At 37.9% G+C, this 26978-nt stretch overlaps 1 protein-coding gene across 14 annotated transcripts in view; it reads right to left on the bottom strand.

Moving 5' to 3' along the window:
- NRXN1 (neurexin 1) overlaps positions 1 to 26978 on the bottom strand; it is a 708974-nt gene that overhangs the window by 73705 nt on the left and 608291 nt on the right. For 6 of the 14 annotated variants that reach the window (XM_039384929.1, XM_039384932.1, XM_039384933.1 and 3 more), the window contains 3 exons: positions 25555 to 25590; positions 24987 to 25076; positions 23244 to 23563 (listed from right to left, as the gene is read on the bottom strand). In XM_039384929.1, the coding sequence (XP_039240863.1) occupies positions 23244 to 23563; positions 24987 to 25076; positions 25555 to 25590 (446 nt within the window). The remainder of the gene's footprint in view (positions 1 to 23243; positions 23564 to 24986; positions 25077 to 25554; positions 25591 to 26978) is intronic. The other 8 variants (XM_039384934.1, XM_039384936.1, XM_039384938.1 and 5 more) reach the window with 2 other exon arrangements.

Below are 26978 nucleotides of genomic sequence, written 5' to 3'. Positions count from 1 at the left end.
GCCTCATCTTACTTACAGAAGTGTAAGAACTGGTAGCCTGAAGCAGGGTCTTTAGTGGTAGTTATTAAGCATTAAGAGCTCTTTTCCCTATACAGTCTCAAATTTTTCATTTTCTGTTTCATTTTCAGTGTTATTTTATTGTATTATTTTATAGTGGGAAGACAATCTCAAGGCATCTGTCTATGATACAGTGCTCCTTCTTATCTAGATAGAGAAAATGAGTAAAGCATTTCAGGCCAATTTTCCCAAACTTTTACCACCTTTTCCTCTGACACAAAAAAGTGGAAAGTACTGTTTTCTTTAAACTTCTTAAAAAAACCCTTCTGCTCAATTATTCCTGCTTCCATCCCATTTACTTCACGAGGAGGCTAAAACTGAACCTATATGGGTACAATTTAAGGGATTACAGACAATTACAGCATATTTTAAGAGAAAAAAACCCAACAATCAAACCTCAAAATTCCAAATAGATTTATTTTACATGTTCGCAAAATCTTTTAAGCATCACTGACACAGTAGAATAAAAATGACATCTCTTTCCCAACTGAGGGACAAGACACTCTAAAATGAGGTGTATGCTTTGTGGATAATTGGCAAAGGAGAACATCTGCCCGCCTGCCCTACTGGAGGGACTACAGATCTTGTGGCTAAGGGTTCATGTGGATGGACCATAGGGCATCTTTAGTCACCTGCTGACCCGGTCATGGCATCAGCACATTAATGGCTTTGTTCCCAAGACCCATCTCTTTGGTATCTCTGGAACTCAAAACCACATTGCTGTCTGTGAGCAAAAAAAATACTCTAAGTCCTGTCTTCTGTGAAGGTAACTCTTCTCATACATGTGGGATAAAAGAAACTGTTGAGAGGCAGACCAAAGGACAGAGCCAAGGTCATTCATTAGTTGCATGCATTAGGGTAGAACTAGCAGCTGGGAGAAATACACTGCACTGTTACAAGTCCAATGGAAAGTAACCGTGAAGGGCTAAAGATGCACAGAAATTAAAAGGTTTGGCAGTTGGGCACTGGAGAAAGACGGTGAGGCAAGTTGAAAGGTTCATGTTTCATCTTTCTGCACAATTAGCATGCCTCTCTGTGCATTAATTTTAAAACTCTTGGAGAATGTGTCTATTTTAACACTGGTTGGCAGCTGGGCTAGAAAAAAATTAGGGAACATTCTGGCTTTGACCCTACACTTGAATTTCATGAGTTTAACTAGTAAAGGGTATAAATTGAATGGCTGTCAAGCCTCTGTACCACAGGACAGGTGTTTCTAAAAGCATCTCTGAAGCCTGACACAGCTGGTTAGAAGAATAGACTTGTCAAAGAGAGGCCAGAGACAAGGAAAAATGCTTGATCCTGAAAGCAGAAATATATAGTAGAAGTCAAAGAAGGAGAATAAAAAAAAAAGCCTTCACAAATCTCTTGTGAAGTGGCTAAAATATATAAAAGGACTTTCAATGGCAAGTTTTTCTCTCCACATAACTGAGGAGATGCTTGCATTTTTCCAATTTGAAAGTTTTATTCCAGATGCCTACGCACAGGGCTACTCAAAATTACATCACTGCGATTCAACAGTTAGAATCTTCTCCCATGTGATCCTGAGAGTGCTCACTTTCCAGGAAGCAGGAGTAGGAGGTACTGGAAACCAGGTTTGAGTCACAATCCTACTTGTAACTACAGACAGGATGGCTCTTTGCAACTTCTTACATCAAAGCACTTTCAGTGTCTAAAACCATTGATATCAGTATACATTAATATATATTAAACTGAGATAGTCATAGCAAAAAATGATGTTGATTTCCCATTTGCATTTTGTACTGTAAAGATAAGGACATCTGCTCTTCAGACAAAAATGGATTACAATCCCAAATCTGTTAAAAAAAAAGAAAGAAAAAAAAAGAGAAAAAAACCTTCTGAGTTACTGCAGTCTTCTTGGTGTGTGAACTCACTGGACTTCACTGCCATCTGCAAAAACTGTAAGACATTATTAAAAGGTTAAAAATGATTAGGTGAAGCTGTTTAATTGCCTGGGGTTGCTAAATTCAGCACTTTTCTTCTTTGACAAAATCAAGGCACTTTTTGGTGTTGTCTGAAAATGATAGCCCAGAAAAATGAAATAACATCAAATATCATGTCTTTAGTGATATGTGTACTACCTTGTTAGGTCTATGTAAAGGATGGAGCATCAGCAAGGTACAAACACTCAAACCCGGTCAATACAACCATAAAATATGTTGGGCAAACCTCAAAACACCAACTGGAATACAAACTATTCTGTAGCTAAAAAAATATGTGAATAGAAAAAGGAGAAGTATTATTTAAAGCACAGTACATGCAGAAAAACAGTTGCAATATTTTGCACTAAATTATGCAACTCAGATAAATGCTAGAAATGCAATATTGTCAGACTGATACCAAAGTTGATGCTATGGGACTAGTTTGAAGTTCAGCCATTCAGCATGAGGTATTAGAAGGAATAAATTTAGTTCTCAACTTCAATTTACAGCTTGCAGGAGAAGCTTTCCTGCAAGGGAATAACATCTTGCCATCAACAGAGGGCTGTAATGAATAGATCTGATTCCCTGGAACACCCATGACAGGAGAAAGATTACATCTAATAAAACAGAAGTCACCAGAACTCCCCAATTCACAGCAATTGATTCATAATCTATTAAATGAGGCAAATGATTTACAAAGGTCTCTGTTCAGACAATGAAGGGAGTTAATATCTATAGACTGAACTGGCATGCCCAGTTTTTCTAGATTAGCAAGGGTGACATATATTATTTACCAGCTTGGGTATTATTATTCTTTTGAAGCTTACATTTATGTCCAAAGACAAGCTATAAAACAGAGGCTAGCAGAGCTGTTCAGACTCACCATTTGTTATTAATAAATGACCTTCTCATAGGTCTTAAACTGTCTTGAATATGCAAACTCCATTATACCAGAATACCTTCAGCCCCACAGGTGAGCAATAAAAATGACCTGGGAAGTCTTCTATTATAATAATTATTCTAGATGAATGTACTAGCCATTTCCAAAGTTTATGTTTATTAGTATATTAATAAAATGTTATAGTGACACTGCTGTATAACCATTGTTCTAGTCTTCTCTGGCAAATACACTTGGCCAGTTCTTATTGTAAGACCTTCAGGTCTTATGGTATCTGGCACTTCTCTACACTCCAGCCTTTACAAATGTGTATATCATAATTTCATTTCAGTTTTTAAAAAGCTCTCTGGTATGCAGAGTAAAACCTGAGACTGTAGGTTGCAAAATAATGAAGTTATCATTATGGCAATACTACAAGGCTCGTGCTTAGCTTTTAATAGAGTTTATCTTGAAGTTCTTCACTTATTCACATTTTTGTGACATCACCTAAAAAGAAAGGGACTTGCTGCAGAAGAACCAGAAACTAATCAATGCCTGGACTATTGACACATGGAGAAGGGCTGACATTTGGTCCTTTTCTGGAAACACAGGAAACATCCTCACTGCTGCAACTGCACAAGTCAGCACCAAGTATAGGCCACTGCCGAACAGGGAGCAAGAGTAGTTTTCAGCACTCAAACAGAATTTTAATCTCCAGACACATCCTGCCCAGATTTTCCTCTGCAGAACTCTCCTCGCATCAGTAAAAGTATTAGCAGAAGCCAGGAAGAGCTACAGCATCTGTAGGATTCTTCTCTCCTACTCCCTGACTCTTCATCTCACATGGCTTGGTTTCCTAAAGTGTCAGACCTGGGCAGATGAGGACAGAAATACATGGGGAAATTATTCCAGATGCTGTGGTTCAATGTAAACATATCAATCATGATTGGCCATTTTTGATGCATCATAACAGCAGCTGTTGTGTACAATAAATTATGCTTAACATGAAATATAGTTTCCATTTACAGAATAAGAAAAACTGTAAATTCAAACCAAGAGTCTGGAGTTGCATGAAACATAATAACCTATCCAAAATCCTACTAAGACAAGGGAAAAGAACCCTCCAAGGCACACTGTGACCTTTCAATGAGATGATATCAAGTCAATTATATGGCTGTCATGGAACTCAGACTCTCCAATGAGGTTGATGGCACGTGACCTTAACAGCAAGGAGCCATTTGACATTAAAAAAAAAAAAAAACACCAAAATCAAAACAGCTGGAGGATACTAAGGATCATCATTACAGTGTATAATAGTGAAGCAGAAAAAAAAATTGAAAGTGTAATTCTTATATCCACAGTGCTGACTGATAGAGGAGGAGGAGGAATTTAGAGATGGGAAAAAAAAAAGTTGGAATAGAGAAAGTCTAAAGGTCAAAGGCCATACCAGTGCCAAAACAAAACAGAGCTTTGACATGGCTGTAATTTATTCAGGAAGCATAGCAATGTAAGGGATAAGAGTTTGATCCTTTTTTCTGGACTCACAGTCCTTTCATGGGTTTATTTCCTCTGTAATCACATCACCCACCGTATGTTCATCTCATCTGTATTATCCTTAGAAGCTATTTGGGAAGTCAAAGCTGTGCCAGCAGGAGCTAAGGGCTGTGCTGAGCTGGATGGGCAAAAGGCAAGTCCAGAAGCTGCTGAGCAACCTGCACAGGGTAAGACACAAGCACTTGTGGGGTGGCTCTTGAGGACTCAGAGGCTACACATGCCTGAAAACCTTTTCCATAACACCTTTGAAAACATGCCCATGACAGTCACAATGTCATAGCCACTAAACCACTTTGTGTGCCAGATGTTCAACATTTAACCAGTGTTCTAGTTAAGTGTGTTCTAAGAAATGAAGCTACACATCAACTTAGATGCTTACAATTTATTTTATGGAGAGAGACCTTTAAAAGCAGCTTGTTTTCAAAACCTGTAGGCAAATGTGAACAGGCAATGATTAGAAATGTGTTTTTAGTCTGTGGAGATCTAGATCAGGCCTTCATATGGTAGCTGTGAACAACAGATAACGCCAGAGGGGGAAAAACAAAAGTACGGGTGGATACCGTGAAAGCAGGTGCAGTGGCATGTCTTCATTATTACTTAATCTTTCCATCTCATAGATATGGGGATTGGGACAATGATGGGGATTGGAACTGTGGTGTAGAATACTGAACTGAGATAATCTAATTTACTTTAGTGTCGGCATCTGTATTCACACTCAGCTGTTCATGAAGCAAAACAAGAAAATACATTTTGCCCTTTTTTAAAGCAATTTTTTCGCTGTTTCAATTATTTAACTAAGCTTCTCAGTGAAAATAAATGCCAAAACAGCTTTGTGGAAACCTCCTTCTCAAAAAAAAAAAAAATCAAAACAAAAAACCTCACTGAGCACAAAAACGTGAAGAGAGGCAGAAAGATGAAAAACTTATTTCATTCCAATTAATCATACTACACAGGGAAGGGAAGAGCAAATCTTCCTGAGATATAATTGTGTCATGTATCACAAAACAAATTCAGGGCACACCATGGTGGAACTGAGCATGAGTGACAGCAAAGGTGCAATGCTGTGGCAAATGCATTTATGATCTCAAAAAAGAAAAATCAAGATTTGTTGATAATTACCTCCGAAAAGAGATAGAAAAATAACTGCAGGACTTAGCAGCATCTGCTCTCAGTCTGTGGTGGAACACTGATACTGCCCCCCTTATGATGAGGGAGGGGACACTGCCTCCTGCAGACATCAAAGAAATGTTGTAGCATCATCATACTTGAGAAGCAATGTAAGAAGCTGATATGATAATCAGAAAGTCACAGAATAAGACATTTAAAGAAAAGTCTTCAGGTGATTTACAGGAAACAAAATCTCTTATTTTATAATGCCAGATTTCTATTTCTGACCATTTAAATCAGAAGGTGCTTCTTTAGCTTTTAGGAGTAGAACAGAACCCTTGTAATGGCACTATAATGAATATCAAAGAAAGAAGTGTCAAGACCAGTAAACATCTGTCACAGAGACAGAACCGTAGACACACCACAAACCCACACACCTCCAAGTCCAAACAGATAAATTTCCAGAATTAGCTGCTGCTCCCCTCAACTTTTTGCTGGGGATATGCTCATTCACAACACACCACTTACAATCTCAGCTTGCAGATCATCTCTGTGGTAAGCAAAGCTGTTCAACTCCACGAGCACAAGTGCACAGTGGCTGCTGTGAGTGTTTGTAAGGTTATAAGCAGTCCCTTCTCATGTTCCTGTTCACTGACTTTTAGGGGAGGCAGGCTTTCTGGACACAAAATTACTAGATTGCAGCGTGAGGTTATCTTTTTTTCCCCCTGTGGGTTTATGTAGTTTGTTTTACTTTGGAGGAAACTTCACCAGTACTTGATACCCAATGACTTGAAATCAAGAGACTGACTAAGGAATTGCTGTTATAAGTCTTATGAAGTTTTTTTGGATAGAGCTTTTTGGAGTTCAGTGTTTGAAAACTGAAGCTTTTGATTAATTTGTAAAGGAAATTCTAGATTTACAGCTGTGCAACAGAGGAAAAAAAAAAACCAAACCCTCACTCTGATCTTGGAGTTCTTAAGGTAACACCAGAGTTTGGTAGAAATTCTGAGTTAAAAAACCCCAAAAATCCATGAGATAATAGTCTCAGTTAAAATGCAGTGGAATGGAGTGCTTCCTGTGTATAAATGAAAGAAGGTATGGGCACACTAGCCAGTGTGCAGTTTGCATTTGCATTTCCTCAAATCTCAGAGCTACTTTTCAGCACAGCAGGCAGTTAGCTTGCCCTAATTACTGCCAGGGAGACCCAGATGCTTTTGTCAGCTCTTCAAGCATGGAAAAAGATTACCAGCAGACAAGCCAGCCATAGGATCAAGGACAGCTCCTAACAGGAGGCTTGTAAAAAATCCGCTAATACTTATGTTCTCTACTGAATGGAAGAAATCTAAACACCTTATAAATCTGAGATCAAGCCAGATTATTCATATACAGGATTATCTTCCACGCTGAAGAAACAAATACAAATGTAGCCAATTAAAGAGAGAGTTATTGTAATGAAACCCTTTCTCATGTAATTTATCAAGATACAAAACGGTGCCTTCAGCAGATAGGAAGACACGGTGCTGGCCACTGAGCAGATGTGCCCACCCGCCGAAAGAAATGGACACGACAAAAAGATGTGGGGTCCAGCATCGCTCGCAGCCGGGTGTGGGTTCAGCCTCTTCCCAACTCCAGTGGCAGAGGAGGCTGGGAACCAAAGGATTGCAGCCTCTTTACCTACACAGTTACTCTGAATGAAGTAAAAGCAATTACTATTTTTCACATTTCGAAATTACATGGAGAGGATCCTCCATTCTCTTGCAAATTGAATTTCACAAGCCTTCAAAGCAATTTGGCTTAAGCTTGAGAAATAGACTCAGCAGCAGCTCTTTATCCAGCGGTAGTGGGGGAGGCCAGTGACTGTTATCACTGATTTCAGCAGCTGGTTGAAACCAGCACAAATTCTCTATCACCATACAAAATACAATTACCTTTTTTACCCCCCTCATATGAGAGAAGAAAAAACCCTGTTTGTTTGAAAACCAGGACTGCAGCTTAACTTGAAATAGTTTCTTCTGTTCAGCTATATAATTTAAAAAACACGACAAGCCTGATTAATGCAGTTCAGGGCTGTGCATGCTGTACATCTGTAACCATTTACTGACCTATTATATATGGTGAAACTCGCCTGGGTCAAACATAGTTTTTAACTGCAAAGGGGGCCTCAGAAGCTCTCCCATGTCCTGTCTCTGTGGATTGCTGATTTTGAACTAGTCACTTTGGCTTCTGTGTCTCTGCAAAATAAGCAGAGCAATCCCATCTCCTTAGCAAAAGCCACAGAGACACCCTGATTGGAAAGGATGCATTGGAAGTCAAATATCAGTATTAGTGCCATTACTTTCTTAGGAGTATGAAACTGCTTTGAGTACAATAACAGAAAATTTGGAGGGAGGATTCTCTTCTTGCCACAAAAGCTCCTTTAACGATTAAGTCATGGCTTCCCGGTGGCGTTCTCACCTTCAGTGTCCCAGTGAGTGCTGGATGCCCTTTACTCACCCCTCCAGAAGGGTGAAGGGCTCCTGCAAGCCCCATGTCACATCTGAAGCCCCTCTGCCAATCTCAGATAACCCAGGGCATCCGAAATGCCATTCATTGGATGCCTCTGTGTAGGAAACTGTCGAGTCCCATATCATCTCAGGCAATGCTCAAGTACTGACAATATCTGAGTCAGAAAATTAGTCAGTAAATTAAATGCACTGCCTGAAATGACAGGATAATATTCAGGAAAAGCGAGTCTTATCCCAGCACAAATCTACTGCTCTTAATTTCTCTTGTATAAATGAACATTGACTTTGGATCTAACTCTTTGATCATTTGCAGATGCCATAGCAAACAATATTGGCTTCTGAGTAGCTGGTGGTTTAAGGTTTGACTGCAAACCCGGGTTGTTCACTGTCACTTTGCACATTTTTCATTTGAAATTCTCAGCTCAACAGCACCTGCATTCTTCTTTTTATGTACAGCAAGAAAATTAGAATTTTGTAATTCGCATTCTCCTCTCAGCTACACTGATGCCCATAACTGAAGTCAATAGAGTTGTACGACTGTGACTGAGAATTTGGCTTGATGCATGAAACAGTGTTCTTTATGTGCCAAAGTTAAGGATCTGTTACCCTTTACTTTCTCTTCATGTCTGGTGCCAGGATAATACCCATTTCTGATCCAATTCTCAGACATATTCCTTTGTAAGTAAAAAAAAAAAAAAAGGATTAGCTTTTCGCTGCTTTCAATTGTACTAATGGATTTTTCTTCTTTGAGAAACACTTCCTCTCAAAGAAACAAAAATGTAGGAGGTCTGACAATGCTAAGAAACTTGCCAGCATGGCCCAGGGAATTTGCAACAGACATTCATCCTCTCTAGCCCACTATTTGCAGTTTCCTCTTGGTCAATAGTGGCTACAAGTTATTCCATGCAACGTCTGCTTGTTACCCTCTGTGCTTTCAATGGGTGCTTTCACTTGAGTTCCCAGAGTACATATGAAAAACCTGCTGCTTCCAGCAATAAATCAGAGTTTTGCTGCCAGCCTTGGCAGAAAGGACTGACATCACTAGCAGAATCAGCCACATTTATGTCTGCTCTTCTTCATCAAAGTCAGAGATGGGAACTTGGAAGAATCATCAAAGTTTGTGCTGGGGAAAGTTATACTAAAATTTATGTTACAGCCTAATTTGCCATAATATTGACAGATCTGAGATCTGCTTTTATTTATGGTTATGTGTATTCATGTTTTATTTGCTAGCACCCTGTAACTTTTCAAGCGTCACCAAAACTGTTATAACTGTGGGATATTCTAAGGAGATTAATTTACCCTGTCTAACTTCTCAAAATGTCTTCATTGTCCAAACTTCATCTTTACAAAGAGGGCCTCTCAGCCCTTAAATACCTTCTATTCAAGAACCCACAGATCACTTCCCTCCCACAGGAAGTTAAATACAGGCTCTTGTGGCAAATATGACAGCAGAGTATGTAGGAAAACAATCTGTCAATTATTCATGTATTTTTAACTGTCAGTAGTGTGGTACAGCAAGTGGAAAAAATGGAGGAGAGCTGATAAAGTAATGAGCCATCTTCTCTGGAGAGCACCAGTAAATGCTCTGCCGGTCACAAAGAACCACAATTAAGAGAATGCTGGCATTAATGATTGATGAGCTACTTAAAACGAGCAAATCAGAGTACACTTTACATGCCTTATCACCTGTGGGTGAGGTTTTGTAGGATGTAGTTCACAGATGCTCTACCTGGACAGAAATAAAACCATTCATTTAAAATATTTGTTACAAAACCCTGTCAGATATCAGAATGACACCTCATGTTGCATCTTGATTAGAAAAATGAAAGAAAACAGAATTTCTCCTTCTGTAGAGAATGCATGAGAACCGATTCAGATTTTACCTTTAGTTTAGACCATGGTTAAGATGGCACCAAAATGGGTATTATTATTTCTAATTTCAAGAAAAGACTTGAAAAGCACATGTTTAAATCCCATCTGATTCCAGCATTTACTTAATCATATGTTTAAAGAAAACACATATATTTAAATACTATCTTGAATAGGGATTCTTCTGCATACTGAGGCCCACATGTATCATCTGAAAAATCTCACATACTTTATTCACCAGCAATAAATTTTATAAAATTTCTTTTTACAGTACTGAAAGAAAATAAAGCAATTTTAACTATTACAGCCAATACTCAGGTGATGAACCATTACAACTATATCTTACTGTTAATATATCTCACTGTAAATAAAATTGTGCTTATACTGTGACTTTCACCAATGCCACTGCATTTTTTGCTTCTTTGATCAAGAAGGAGGTAAGAGAATGCCAACTAGGAATTTTACTCTAAATTCCTGTTTTCTTCCATGGACATATGGACCTTCCTTGTTACCTGACTGACATACCTGAATACATTTCCTTTAATATTTCTCTTTTTTTCTTTTTTTTTTTTTTTTTACCCCCCAGTTCCATCTATTTAGGTCATATAAGTACAGTTTCTTACTGATGACCTTGCCAAAAAAAACCCCTGACATTTGGGTTGTTTTGCTAGTCAGCTGAACAGCATGAGCAAAGTTTGCAAGTAATTCTGTGGAAATTGTGTGCTTAAAATCCAATCATTACTTTAAATATGAGCATCTATATTCAGAAAAGCAGAAAACAAAAAACAAAGAGCTACACTGTGTTACAAAACCAGCCATACCTGGTCAGTTTAGAGGTTCATCTAGCCTGGTATTATTTCCTCACAGTGGTTAATAGCAGATGCCTGGGAAGAGCATAGGAATACAGAAAGGAGATGCTAATACCTTCCTAGGATATAGCCTCCTAACCTTCAACAGTTCACAGCTCAGACTTCTCATCTGACAAATCCAAGACTTTTCTTGTATCATCAGCATAAAGGGATAAACTTTACATAAGAGAAAAGGTATGCTTTGATGTTGAGAGGTCTGTAGTGACTGTTGATGAACAGAAATAATGTGAAAGACACTTGTAGGCAATGCATTAGCTCTCCTGCTCAATCTTACCAGAAAAGAAAGTATTTACCCATGAACTTCACTAGCACCCCTTGAACAGGGCTACTGTGCTCACCACATCCTTAAGCATCCTGAAATTCACAGGTGGTGAAGTCTTGTTAGGTGATCCAGCTCATTTTACTACATCAACCCAGGACTATGGGGGGAAAACCACAATACACCTCTTCTGATGTTGAATACTAAGTTAAAAGCAACCCTTGTTGGTTCTTCAATATTGCTGAAACTTCCACCTACTAAGATTAACAATGTTGTTCAGTGTTTATGATTATTATTTTAATATTGCACTAGAAAGAAAATGAAATTGCCATACAGTGGAATTATCATTTCAGACATCTGCTATCTCCCTCTTATGGAAAAACAAAGCACTTCAATCTATTCACAGAGTAAGGAAGCTGATAGCTATTTTTAATGTATAAAGATATTTATTATATGAAGATATTGAATTATGTGTAGGATTAAATTAATTGCAGGATTTTCTTCAGAGGCTTACCTGTATAACGCTAAAAACATAGATAATGGTTTTGATCTCTGTGGGGACTCATAGCACTACAAAAACTATTGCAAAAGTTCAAATACTGAGGTCAGTTAAGATTGCAGAGGAGGCACTGCCACAACAGATTTATAAAGCTTTTCAAACATTGATTGAAAACATTGGGCTGATCTCAGCCACTTACAGATTTATGTCTAATTAGATTAATATAATACACTCAAAACATTTTTTAAACACTGGTGTTGTTTGAATTTTCATTTTGAATCTGGTTTTTTTTTTCAGATTTGCCTGAACTTAACAATAAAGATTTTTAAAAAAATCACACAGAAATAGGTTTGAACAGAAGATTTTCTTTTCTTTTGATCTTGATATGCTCCTGATAAAAAATGAAAACCTAATTTAGGTAGTCAAAAATGATTCTTCCATCAATCATTGGAGAAAACAATAATCTCACCCTGACACTTCCTCTCCTGCATATGCTTTTAACCATGTCTGTCATTTCATAAGGAAAATACTACCACTGCCTTTATCTCTCGTTTAATTATAATATGGCTGTTTGGATCACTTCAGAAAATATTATTTCTTAGCCTATTCCTGTGATTCAAGCTACCATCATCTATCTCAGGGAGAGGAAATGTCAGTGGCATTATCAGGGAAATATTTTAGGTGTTTATGCTATCCTAGTTGCAATTGGACATCACCACAAAAATATAACTAAAAAATTATGTTTATACACTCAAATACATATGTAAATACTTTAATTTTTAGAAGGCAACACATATCTACCTATCAGTGCTATCCTACACTGTGGCATGATAGACGAAGATATTGATAATGCTTTGGTATGGATTAAATCAGTTAATTAGTAAGTCCATCCACCTACTGAAAATGTATTCAGACTGTCATATTCAATACCTTTGGGAGCCTGGAATTAAGCAACTAAGTCTTAGTATTAACGTAAGGAATTATCAGCTTTACTGAACACATTCAGTCTAGATGGATGTCCCTCAAGCATTCAGTAAAACTCCCAGACACTTAATTTTAGGGAATTTGTGGCCTGATGAAACATAGAGACAGGATCTACACTCGTTTTCCTAAAATATGAGTTGAAATAGACAGAAGGACTTTTTAATACCAGCACATTTGTGAAAATCCCAAGAGAATCTGGATAGGAAGAGAAAAGCAAATGATCTATTAGTCCGTGGAGTCACCTATGGCTACATGGACATCAGAATGTCACTCTTGCTGTTCCCACCATCATCACAGTGTCTACTCAGCACAAATACTAATGTCCTGCTTTAAAAATCTGAAAATAATATGGGAGTGTCATTTAAGATATGTCTAAGGCTATTTATTCTTACCTCATCCTCTTTTTTTTTAGTTCATGAAAATGTCAGAATAAATGTGTTCTCTATATTTATAGTATTATGCTAGGAGCGGAGAAAAACCTCTTGCAAGCTGTTGGCCATTTAAAAAGCCCTGTCAACCTCTTCAGTCTTTCTTCTCGACAGAATCCACCCACAAAATCCTAAACATTTAATACCTGGCTAGGTTTAAAGATGTTGCAAAATCATACAGCACATTATACCTTCAAAAGTTTTGTTCCCCATGTGAGCCTCTTTCTTCCAGGATCTGAGGGTGTGTCCAGTACCATGCAATCTCTTCATCTGGGCTTCCTCCCACATAATTTCTTCTCTTGCCAGAACTACTTCTAATTAACCTGCTGTGTGTTCTCCTAAAACCTGGTACTTTCACCACTGTGTTTCTAGATACAGACACAGTCCTTAATGATGTATCTGAATACATCAAAGCCATTAATGGATTTCATCTTCATCCTATCATCATCTCACAGCAGGGAAGTACTCATTTATTAGTGGAGATGAACTGGAGGAAGATGGTATCCTTTCCCCTAGGTCAAAATACAAACCCATGTCTTTGATTTCTGTTTAATTGGTCAAAATTCCATCTTCTGGAGTGGATTTTAAGGAAATGGTTCCTATTTCTCAGTCCATGTTTCTATGCACTTCCAGAAGAGAGTGGTGTAGTTAGATCTATGGAACAGCTTCAGTTCTTTACTTCCTTAATGCAGATGCCCCTGCATGCCCCTTCTTTGGAGAAACTGGCAAGTGTCCCAGGTATCTTCCTTAAGCCCCGTTGGAGACTTCACTGTTTGCCTTCACACTGAAAAAATTCCAATCTAATAACTTCAGATGGCTTTTATAAGTGTGTGTGTATATATGTGTGTGTGCTTGCAAAACCACAGTGCAAAAAAGAGACATTTCAACAGAGCCATTAAGAGAAAGAAAAAACCATGCAAAGATGTAATACACTGCCTGGATGCAAAATTATTTGTAACAGAACTGCAGATCTTCTAAGTAAAGAGCACGGAGACATAACTACTAGAAAGTATCTAACTCTGAAGTAATGTCAGTATATAAACAAAATATAACTGTCAGCTGTTCAGATCAACTGCCGAATACTAAATGAAAACAAATAAAGACAAATTTAGCTAACAGATTGAATTAAATAAATCAATAAATCATAAAATAATTATTGATTTATTCAAGACAGACATGGGATGTTGGTACTACCCACAGGGGAAAAAAATTAAGGTTTTTTGAAGAAACCTTCCGTACTAATTTATTAGCCAAAAATAGTCCCAAGAATTTTTGATTAAAGAAAATGATCTGCAGTCTATGAAGCAGGCATGCCTGTGAATGAAGCTTTGGTCTTAATAACAGTAAGTGAGAAGAAAGGCTTCACACATTACTATGAGCATCACGCTTAGAGGAAACCTCCAGTACATAATATGGTTTATCACCTTAATTTTGAAGAGTTCTAATATAGGCTTGGTGTTCAACAAATCAGTCTGTTGACTGTTGTAGACGGGTCCTTGCCAGCCATACATAAAAGCAGGCTGAACACTGCAACCTGCAGCAATTAATCTGATTAATTACATAAGGAAAGAAAATTTATTTCCCATCAGCTCCATATGCTACGGAAACTCTTGCAATCATGGTTGGCTGGAGCAGCAGGACTGGTACACTGCTGCAGTACGCTGGGGGGGCTGCAAGTGTAGCAGAACATCGAAGCTGTGCTTTATCAGAGCTGGGTGCCTGCTTTGGGCTCTCCCTGCTGGGAGAGGAGAGTCACACTCCAAGTCAATTTGCTTTTCTTTCCCTCGGCTTTGAGGAATCGTACATAAAAGAAATAGAATGTATTAATTCGTGCTCTCTGAAAGGAAATTGTGTGAGCCAAGTTTGTAAAACACATAGTACTTCAATCACAGAAATTCACCAAAGGAAAAGTGAACAAGATCTTCAGGCTTACCACGGCTCCAGGGAGTGATAAGGGGACTGAACGACTATCGCTTTCTTTTCACTGGAGAACAGCAACTCTCAGACACAATACAAGGATTTCTATCCTGCAAGGCTACTGAGAATCAGTAGTGACTGTAACACCCAGCCCTTTTCAGCCATCCCAAACACAGAGAAGTGCATTACAGCTCTGTGACTGCATGGTTATGGGTCACCACCTCTGCAAGAGCCTCTTGTTCCACCTGGGTGAAACAATCCCATTTCCCTATAATCCTGATGTAATGATGATTGTTTAGTGTGCTGGCAGGCACTGAGGAGGAACAGCAGACAGATAAGAGAGTATGAGAGAAAACCAAGCACTGCTTCGTATGAGAGGACTGTTCCTAAGAAAGAGGTTGGAAAAAAAGAGCTGTGAGGGAAATATTTCTCCAACAACAAATCACTGGCTAACTTTGGGTGTGACTTTGCTCAGCAACTGTTAGACACCATGTCCCATGTTACACAAAGGGACGTTTTAGAAATATTACAGTCCTAACACGACATGAGCAACTTACTAGGAATAAAGAAAGGCAGCATGCTAGGAAAAAGCGTTGATACCAAGATGATGTTTGCTCTACTTGAAAGCTAAAGTTCACCATATTTAAATACAGTAATGTGTCAGAATCTGAGACTGGATAAAACTAAGCTGGGTTAAAAAAACCCCACATAATAAATCAAACTGTAATAAAAGAACATGGTCAATTAAACATGAAAGAACAACAAAATCGAAGCGACAAGTGGCTTCAGATCCTTTTTTCCAAAATTGGAACTTAAAAAGAGACTCTTATTTGCAACTAATTAATCAATAATTTATGCAAGTGTCTGGCCAATCTCTGGATACTGTCACTGCTGTAATTTCATTTACAAGCATTTTTTTCCCTGTGCATACACACTGTAGGGAGTGGTTTCAAAGCAGTGCTCAAGGTTTAATACATATCCCACTGCCTTAATGGAAGTTGCATGGTTTGGTTTCATTTTTGAGGGGCTGGAAACCCGCAGTGTCTCTTGAAGCTAATCCACAGCAGAGCCAAAGACAAAGCAGAAGCCAGTCTTCTCTGGACCGTATAGTGCAGTAGAACTGAAGTAGCATTGCTGATCAGGTCCAGTTGTTTTTGTGCCTGTAATTTTCCAAGCAACTGGTTAAGATTTGCCTTTGGTGGTCCAGTGTGCTGCAAAGTGCCTGTACGAACCACTCCTCTCCAACAAATGCTAACAACAAATGTTAACAGCAGGTCTTATCCTCTGAGCTTGGCACAACGCTCTGGTTATAGAGGTGCAATTCTCTGTAGACTACAGAGCTAATGACAATCACTATTATTTCGGAGCTCTGTGGCAAGGCTGCATGCACAAAAGCCTGTATTTCTTAAGGAGCTAACTTACACATTAAGGGCAGCATTGCAGTCCTTATACCTGTGAGTGTCCTAGGATTTGATTTTAAAAACCATTGATGTAATATGGAAGCATTAATGAGTCTGAGAAACTTTTGGAAACCTCATTCTAAGCACATATACACTGTTTTTCTTTTTAATCTTTGCTTTTTAAACACAAACCAGGGGGAAACCTGGCTCCATAATATGCAACAGGAGATCAGGACGGGCACTAGAACTGACACAATTTGGCTTCTCTAGGAGCTTAATGTCCTTAAAATCTTTATGCCAAAAAGAGATTTGGCTGACTTGGTCAAGGGATTCAATATTTATTAAGAGGGACAGACAGACAACCATGCGATTGCATAAGTCATACTTGAAAATAACAAACCAATGAGCCAATCCAACAGGCAAGTGTGCTGAATGCTGCTTTTCTAAAGCCACCCTATTTATACAACTTCAGCACTCCAGCTGAAGAGCCAATATTCAATACGCAAATATATTGCAGGAGAACGGGAAAGTCAGATGTGATCAGGTAGCAAATATTAAAACAAAGACTGAGAATTTTAATGTTCGCTATATCCTGTTGTCAATTTTTTAGAGAACTTGAGTGTCAGTTATGTTGACAATTATGTTTTAAAATAATTAAACAAATTATCAGAAATCACTACAAGAAAATAAAAACGGTTAATGTGCTATTTTAAACAAAAACAAAGAAAAAGGGCATGGACCTCATGCATTTCTGTCAATCTGCAATTGAAACATGAGCACTTCACAACTACCATAGTTGCACAAATGAGATTTGTCTTTAACACTCAAATTTCCCAGGATCTGTCACCTAATGAACACACATGGGTGCTGAGCACTGTGATGCTGGAAGCTATGATATTCACTTTACACTAGTGAGCATCTGTTGTATCAAATCCTTCTGATTTATCAGACCCCTGGGGAAGAGTGTTGACTACTGGGGCCAATGAACTCTGGTCTAGTTGGTATGACTGTCCAGAGAAAGAAGGTGAAGCAGTGCAGATCCATGGAAAGAACACAATGCCTATGCACAGAAACAGGACATTGCAAACCATACAGTACATAATTTTAATCCAAAATGAGTGGAAAATACTCATTGTCCTATTAATATTAACTGCACTGATTTAATGATCAGTATGTCTCCATAAAATATGTTCCCATTTGCTATCCTGTGTAGAGGTCATGTATTCAACTACCATTCTTAAAATGGAACTCTTTCCATGGAAAACACCTCTGTTTCCTCAAATGCTTGTTTTTATTTGGCAGGTGAAGATGTTGAGCCAAGCCTGTCATTGTCCCTGCAACAGTGAATACCATTTAAATATGCTGCTTCAATATATGTAAAGAAACATACCCTTCACCTGATGTATGCCCTCCAAGGCAACTGACCAAATTTCAGTTCATTGATTTAATTCTGCTTGACCAAAAATCAGTGCCTATTGTTCCAAAACATGTAATTATCTCACAGTATATTGCAATTGCTGGTTAAGTGGCTTAGTGTTATTGATAAGAACTCACTCTGATGAGAACAAAGAGGATTGCCAGAATCCCTTATGGAAAATAAAAAAGCTATTTAGCACACAATTTTCAGAAACAGTTTCCAATGCATGAGAGCAGAGGCTGCTCTGTGGATGGGCTGTCATAATCAAATCCTTAGAAAGGGATGAGAAATGAGCATATTATTCTTGATTTACTATCACTTCATTTATGATTTCCAGTTAATACAGATTCAAAAAGCCGTGCCAAAAAGATACTAAAGGCCTGATTGGGCTTTCCTAATTCAAGCAAAACCCATTCTCTAAATCCTTTTGAAGCCTTTCAGACTTCTGCCAACTCTTGCAATTTTTATTGCAAGCCTTGCAGTACTCGATGTTTTCCTTAACATTCCAGCTCCTGGAGTTCTACAATTGTGAATCTTTATTTTCAGTTTTAAAAGATGTTTATCACCTTCATGACTGAATAGAAAAACTTGCAAATGAGACTTTTAAAAAGTGTTAAAAATAAAGGAGAAAAAGAAGGAAGAACTTAATTGTATAATTTTGCTGAATAACTTCGTAAAAAGGGTGATATTCTTAGACCAAATTCATGACTTTTGAGCTCCAGTGCATACTTATGGCTCACCAGAGGTTAGCAGCACACAGCTGCATATTTTCACTTAACAGAAGTTCTGTTCTTGCAACACTTAAGTTTGGGAATTTCTTTTCATGCTCATAAAGGTATGTAAAATTTTGAGCCTCTTTCCATACAGTGTGGGGGAACCAAAGGACCTTTCCTGCAATCCTCTGTTCCCATGACAGTGGCCATGGTTTCCCTCAAGTGCCAATGGCAAAGTGAGAAGTGAAGCAGAGAAAACCTCTCACTGACCATCCAACTGGTGCCAATTTTGCACCAACTGCCTGACCAGGCAGCCCAGTCCTTAAATTGCCTGCTCCAGAGTCTACTGTAAGCCATGTAGTGATCCTACAGGACAGCTGTAGCTGGGGGGCTGCTATCTGGAGAGCCTGGATAAAAAAAGCACAGGCTGTAAACTGTTCCTCCTACAATAGGTGCAAATCCACATGTCACTTTTTAACACTAAAACAACACAATGCTTTCTTTATTTCCCTCTTCCTCTCACCCCCTGATTTCCTCTTTTTTTTTTCCCTGTCTGATACCTTTTGTTTATCCTGTAAGATATCAGAAGCAGGGACTTTCACTTCCTATGTGTTTACACAGTGCTTTGCATGAAGGCTGACAGCTAGAGATGCCATTATAATCAAAGGTGGGGTAAAGGGGAGGATTTTAAGGCACTAAGGAAAATGAGGCATTCACCTACCATTGACATTCAATAAGCTTTGAGTACCTTTCTCCCCCTTGAAAAATTTGCATTTCCAAGTGCTATAATTAAGATGTCTGTCATCACCAAAATATTCATTGTTAAAATATGACACAGTGTCCAAGAGGGAAAGCCTTCATTTAGAGCAGAGTCGCTAACAAAAAGCTTTTTTTCCTCAGAAGCATTAAGACCTCATTTGTCTAAAATCATGCACAACAGTATTCAACATACTTTCTGGAAGTCCCATGTATATCTTGTATCATATATTGCAATTGTTAGATATCTGTGAAGAAGCATGCACTCTGTCAATTACACATTATAGGTTTTTTAAAAGAACATTTCCTACAAATAAAGACTTCAATGATCTTCTTTAACTATTGTAATATTAATTGAATTCAATACCTCAGCAAATGGAGCAAACAATCTCCGATTGATTAGATCATTTGCTTATATTCTATTTCAAACCTGCACTGGTTTGCAGTAATGTAAGGTTTTTTCATTAGCAATTGCTGTTCAGCCCCATATTTTCTTCAGTAACCTAATTAATGCTAGAAATGTAACTTTTCTTCTTGTGCATTACAGTATGTCAATGTAATTGGCACTCCTGCAGAGGTTACAGTGTCAATGTAGTTGACACTCTTGTAGAGGTTATATATAAGTAAAAATCAGGGGGGGGGGGAAGTAAAGGACAAAAATGAAAGGGAATGAAGAAATTAGAAGTAGATTTTTCATGAGATGGTAAGTGCCTTTATCTCCAGTGACACCAAGATGGAAAGTCATTACTCAGCACCCTGCAGGACAGACCTGTGGGAGTCCTATGGGTCACTAGCTCAGAAATTATTACATGCAGGTAGAATAAGAAAACAGGCATTAATGAAGAGAAAAAGTTATGTCCTTAATTTGATTCAGGAGCTTCCTAGGTCTTTGTAGCATGAACAGTTTTGTAGACAAAATTCAGCTCTGACTTTGGGATGTTATCAATCTCCTTAAATCAAATCATAGGCCTGACTGCAAACTGTGTTCCAGTACAGTCCTGACTAATTATTTGTATAGTCATAATGACAACAGAGATTCTACCAGGCAGGACATTGAGGCATGGCTGATGTCAAGAAGGGCTCAGTTATATACTTGGGATGCCATGAGCTATAGTGATGTTACTATCAAATGCTTTCCTCAGAAATGTTGATTTCAGGCTCACAGATACAGAGTTTCCCATGGGCTACATGAGGGACTTGTGCCAGCCAGGCTAACAGGTGAGAAAGGCTGATCAAAACCTTCACCTTCAGAACATGTTTTGGTGAGTTGCTGCGCACCTCTGGATGCTCCTGGAGTCTGCTGGAAGTTCCTGATGGTGGAATATCAAAGAGTAAATGCTTATGGTATCTTGGTATAGCTACTATGGCCAGAAAGGGAGGAGCAAATGGCACAGTTGCATTGAGGTCACTCAGCTCCAGTGGCAGCAAGGTGTAGCAGTGAATCTGATGAGAAACTTGTTTAAACATGTCTTAAAATGGCTCTTTGTGGTCCCTTTGCAAACACGTGTTTCTTCTTCCCAACACCCCCCACAGCAACTGTTATCTCCCATGCAGGAATGTCCTGGGAAAGGTGTCCTGAGGTGTCCCATTGGTCCTTTGTTTAACCCCTTCCTATTGGCTGTTGACCCTTTACCTGATGGTTTTTTCTGTGTGACCCTGAACTTGTGATTGGTTCCCCTTTGACCCTCCTAGAAGCCTTATAAACCCCTTCCCAACAATAAACTCTCTCTTGCCTCCTCTCCACGCCGGTGTGCTGTCTCTGTGCCTGCCATGGAGCCACGTGGGTGCTGGGGGGAGGGGAGGGCACCTCTCCCCTCCAGGCTCGGGGCCTGAAAAACCCTGTCGCTGGAGTCCCCTTTCCCCGTCCCTCAAGACGTCGGAATGGTTCTTCAGATGGAGAAGGAACTAGAGCTGGGCTCCCCCACGTCGAGGGTGGGGAAAGGGATCCAGAACTGGTGCCCTGTGTGAGGAAACGAATCTTACTGAACTCTTCTATGAAGATAGGTGATTCCTAAGACGCAGATGCGGCATCTGCTCTAAAAAACTGAGTAGATGCTCTGATAGAGTCGATAAGGGCCTCATCTTATTTTAGGTACCACAGCCTAGAAACAATACATCTTCAGAAGATCATTTTGCCTAACTGTCTGTTTCCCCTCTTCAGAAAAATTTACACCTCATCGTAGTTGTTAGCTTAAGAAAATTTTCTTCCAAAAATAAGCCATTGGAACACCTCAAAAAGAAAAATCTTCGTACCAAACATGCAAATAGTGCGTAAATCATACTGGGGAATATTCCCAGAAATTGAGGCCAACTGGCAAAGCAACTATACCAGTAAACTCCCACTGCCTACAAATCGTGCAAGGTGCCAACTGGGAATGGTCCCTGTGACATTCTACCTGTCAAATTGTGCCTGGAATTTACCTGAGAGAGTGGCAGAGCCCAAAAGAGTGCTATGAACTGATAGAACAGTTTAACTTAGTTTAATTTTAATTTAGTAACATTAAATTAGCCCAAATTCTTCCACACTGCGAGAGTGTCTTGCACTTTTACATGCAGATCTTCCTCTTGGTAAATTTGATGAAGTCTTAGATCTTTCTGCTACAAAATACTGAGATCAAACTAGTTGGATAATACAGTGTGATATACTATTTAAAACAGAATTAGTAACAAAGAAAATTTATTGCCTATTTAATAAAAACACTGCAGCTTATTACAGTAATCATTAAAAAACCTGCAACCTGGAAGTCAAAGTGATTTTTTTTTAAAAGCTCCCTTTTAACTTAAATGTACTTCTTCAGTTTGTTAAATAAAAATTTTTACTTTTATTTAACTGTAGTTTTTGGTCTATGGTATAAAGCATAAAAAGATACTACAGACAGAAAAGCTGAAGATTCAAATTTGATGCCCTGATCAAATTCAGTCTGTGGTTTGAGTTTTTACGCAGAAAACAAGCAACTTGACCTCAGCCTGAGTCTAATCAGCATGTTCTCCTCCATTCTTGAGAAAATTAACCTCATTCATCACATCATGCTCGTTCTCTTGATGCTTTCTGTGTTCCTTGTCCTACTTCTGGATCTCAGGAGTGTAGCTGTCATGGTTTGATGGCACAGTGGGCACACAAGCAAACATGTGAACCAAATGAACATAAGAAAAGTTTTTAGAATTGTACCTTTTGTTTTGTGTTGGTTTAGGTTTTTTTGTGAATTTTTTTTGTGGGTTGTTTTTTGTTTTTTTTTCTTTTGAAGGCAGAATAAATGTAAAAAAATATTCTTCACCACAGAAATGCCTTGATAGGTTTTTAAAGCACAACGTCTGAATGCTTTTACTTAGGGTATCCCCAAGATGAAGGTACTTAATTCACTCACCTGTTTTTCCCCCTCCTTTTCCCAATAATTAAATTCCCCCACATATTATACAGAGATCCTGACAAAACCTGAAAGCAATTGAATATATCACTAAATTCATGAGATGCAAATGACCTCAACAAACAGTAAAGAACAGCCTCTGACTTGAAGCCTGGTGCAGAGTGCCCTTAATTCCCTCTGCTGCCACTGCTTCTTATGAGGAATTCTGCCAGAGAAGATGATCAGTCGTGGGACTTAGAGAAAGTGCTAATTCCCTCTTTTCCAGACTCTTACAACTTTTTGTCTTCACACCTCCTTCCTGTTCTCTCTTAAAACTGAGTCTCTTTTCTCTATCTCATGGATAAAGTCATCACTCCATTTCATTATCTCTAATTCCAGACATCCTGCATTCCTACACTGAAAGTAATCGATGTAAGCCATCAGAGGAAGAAAGAATATTTAAAAATATGCAGCACTATGAAGATGGATGACAGGGCAATAAAACTCAGCACAAGAACAATCTGAACTGGTAAGTTTGCCTAATTTAGAAGAACAGCAAAATCTTTACTTTCTCTCTAAATGCTGATCAACATAACATCCATGAGCCATGTGTGGTACAGAACTTTAAATTGTAATTCATGCATTTCTTCAATAGGAACAATTTCATCTGCATTGTGAGAGTGATATAGGAAGCCACACTCCCAAAGATGGGAACATATTCTCAAAAGGTGAGGAAGTGGACTAACCTGACCAATCGGTTCTTTTGTTGGGGCCTTTCCTCTTCTAGCAGTGCTCGTGGCCAAAGTGGTGGTTGTTTCCATGACTGACGTGGACATCTCAGACTGCATCGCTGTGGCTGTGGACTCGGTTGTCATAGAGGAAGGCACTTCACCAACAAGTCTCACATTTCCTTCTATCACGATGTTGGCATCATTTTCTGCTGCCATATTCAGAACTTTCAAGCCATTGTAGTAAAGACCAGATAGCTGGCCTTGGAAAGGGTGGCCACGTTCCTTGCCTCCAATTTTTATGGTTGCTTGGCTATTGAAGATTGTGAGCTGACGCCCTGTGAAGATAATATTATATACATGCAAATATGTTGACTGTGAACACTATACTCTACACGAGTGATAACAGATTGTCATGGGGTGAAAAATGAGAGCAATAAACTATAAGAAAAGGATTTGACTCATAATTCATTGCTTTTTAATGAGGTGTCCATGAAATGCATAAATTTTGAAGGCATTTTTGTGTTTATTAATTTACAACTTTTTGGGATTTACATGTTTTTTGCTAAAAGGCCAATCAAATATACTTGCAAACGTGTTTAGCACTATGTGTGATACCCCTCTCCTTGAAAGCAGTGTTAACCTTTTGGTGCGCCTCAAGAATGCCAGGTTTCTAATTCCTTAAGATAACTTTTTCTTCAAGTCTGCCAACATTTAAAAGTTTTTGTTTGTTTTTTTTTTTCCCATGCAATGCAGCATAGAGCCTATAGCTTTATGTACTTGTGAGTTTATGTATGTATAGACATATACAAATATGTATATACACACAAAGTTTATATATATGCCAACGAGTCATTAGGTCAAGTAAATTTTAAGGAATTTATGCAGTAATCTGTCACATCTCTATATAAGTGAATATTTACATTTTTAATTGTTTCCTTTTCATATTTAAATGTTTATTTTCCTTCAACATACACACTGAAAAGAAACACATGGTTCGCACTGAGTATCTCAGAGGCAGATTCAAAAATAGATGTCTGATTGGCTTTCAGCAAGGCTATCAATTAAAATAAAAGATTTTAGATGTAAAAGCGGCTTCAGAAATGATACACATACCAATGGAGAAATCATGGCACATTTCCATTAAACAGAGAAATCCTCAGCAACAGTACCACTCTTAGTAAATAGAATAGTCACTTTAGCAGATTGGTTTCTGCTCACAAAAAGCATGCACACAACTTTAAGTTCTGTTTTAATTAGTGTTTGTTCCAAAATCCCCTTAGAAAGTTGCAAACGTTAAAGGGACTTCATTTTGATTGGCAATTCATATTGCCCACTATTTAAGATACCTACAGTTTAAACAAATTTTTTTTCAGGACCATAATGAAGATATCATAACTACACATATTTTTAGTTAATAATTTAGATGCTGGAACATGTAATATAATCTATGAATGATTTATAATTTTTGGTTAATGTTTGCTATGAGTACCTTCATAGATTGAGTTAGTGGATTATATTTAACAGTCCCTTTAACCTTAAGTTAACAGGGTAAGATTATTAAACAGCTGGTACTTCTAGAAATGTATAGAAATTATTATACAAGGTATGCAAATATTACTCTATATTTTACTTTTTAAAATTTGTTTTAATTTAGTTTTACTGAAATTTATTTTTTATGTTTATTAGTGTTACAATGAAGTACTACTTGGTTATGTTCAAATTATTTTTTTATTTGAAGTTTTAATCAATGTTTTTTACCTTTGTCGAGTAGCCATTCATCAACTACTCGACCAAGTCGATATGGAATTCGCTGTCTAGCAATCGCCAGGCGCTCGTTATCATTGTTTCCTTTAAAGTTTAAAGAGACATTTCATTGGTTAAAATCTGTAAGGTCAAAGGTTAAAAGTTAATACTTAAATCTTGAGCTATACAGTTGCCACATGATTTTTTGAAATTTGGAATTTTAAAAAGTGCTACCTAGAACATTTCATGGTTCAGACTTTTCATTCATTCATTTATTTTATTTTAGCAAACAAAATTATTCCTATGTTAATTGAAAATTAGAAATCTGCATTTGAGCTAGGTTATTAAACTTATGTTATAGACAGACCCAAAAAAACAAATTTAAACATCATCGAATGGCTTTACAAAAAAATGATAGTTGACCTCAGGGTTTTGTCTTTTTTGATGTTTCTTATTAACTAGTTAAACATGTTCAGGTGAAACAGGTTTAAGTTTTCAAAAGACATCCAACCTCTCACTCCAGGTTAGTCATTTAAAGAAGAAGAAGAACAAAACTGTTAATCACCATCTAAGGCACACTTACTTCTGCTGTCTAGTAATAGTCCTGCTGTACTTATTCCTAAGCAGAAAAAAAAATACATACTTCTTTGCTTCATTTAAATAAAAACCGGAGATTCAAATACATGGTACAGAACAGACCAGGGTATTCACAGTTTGTACGTTCTCTTAGGACTCATTCACAGTGTCTTGAAGGAACACCAAGGCTTTGACAAAAGTGACTTCTGAAAGGTAGCCTGGTTCTGAAACATGGATGTGCTTGAAAATTTAGCAAGAAGCCATCTGTAGTGAGGTTTCATAAGTTAAGAACTAAGCAGAACTCGGCAATGCAAAGGGCAAACTTGTCATATTTGCAAACCATATCTATTTTCAGTCTGTATAAAGATCTTTGATTTCTTTAACTAAAATAATGAGATAAAATAATGCTGGTATGATCAGAGAAATAGCAGATGAGGAATAATTAGCAAAACAATTTAAATATTTATTTCTAATTATAGTTTTTTCATTTAATGCAGGTGTGATCCCTCAGAAAATCATATCTTCTACTTAGGAGAATGGTAAACCTAAAGACTTCCTTCAATGTATATGTTTTTGGTGGCAGTAGAGTTTTAGACCAACAATACCTTTTTCTGTCATTGTATTGGTTCATATTAGTAAAGAATCTGAGAGGTAAGAAGAGCCAGATGAGTAAAAAACAGTCATTCACAATTCATGTCCAAATCCAAAGTAAATCTTATTATTATTGTCTTTGACTTCAAAATCCGCCAAATAAACCAATGAATCAAGTCCTGTATCCGCAGTGGAAATGTAAGCACACGATGCAGTAAGTCCACATAATGTTCAGAAAGATGTGTTCTTGATCTAGAAGGATCCTACTGCTAATTATCAAATGAAAATATTGTAGAAATTCAGGAGATCAGTGTTCTAGTTTGACAGACAATTACAAGTCATAACAGGCTTGCAGCATAATAGCCCCCCAAAATTGCAAAAGAAACACCTTCTGTGGCAAAACCCATGGTGGTTTTATGTAGATTCTTATTCTGCAGTGACATGAACTGCTATTTGCCATGTTTCATGCATCCCTCATTTGGTTTAACGTGGACATAATTCACTATGCCAGAAGCAGACCTATTTTCTTTTGAGAGGATGGCTTTTTCCTACTCACTTTCCATTGCAGAATCATAAAATGGTTTGGGTTGGAAGGGATATTTGAAGACCATCTAGTCCAATCTCCCTGCCACAGGTAAAGACATCTTTCACTAGGTCAGGTTAAAAAGTGCATGGACATGTGTGTATGTGTGTGTGTGTGTGTATGTGCGTATATAAAATATATACATTTTTCTCATATGTACATTTTCCTCTGTTCCCAACTTTCAGAAACATTTTCTGTAAAGTAGTATTTTACTGAAACTTTCCCTTTCCTATTTCTCCAAGAAACTGAAAATTTAG

The sequence above is a fragment of the Pipra filicauda genome, unplaced genomic scaffold (assembly GCF_003945595.2).
Source record: "Pipra filicauda isolate LSUMZ 115617 unplaced genomic scaffold, ASM394559v2 scaffold386_size940508_pilon, whole genome shotgun sequence".
Taxonomy (NCBI): Eukaryota; Metazoa; Chordata; class Aves; order Passeriformes; family Pipridae; genus Pipra; species Pipra filicauda.
This window is presented reverse-complemented; position numbering and strand designations above follow the sequence as displayed.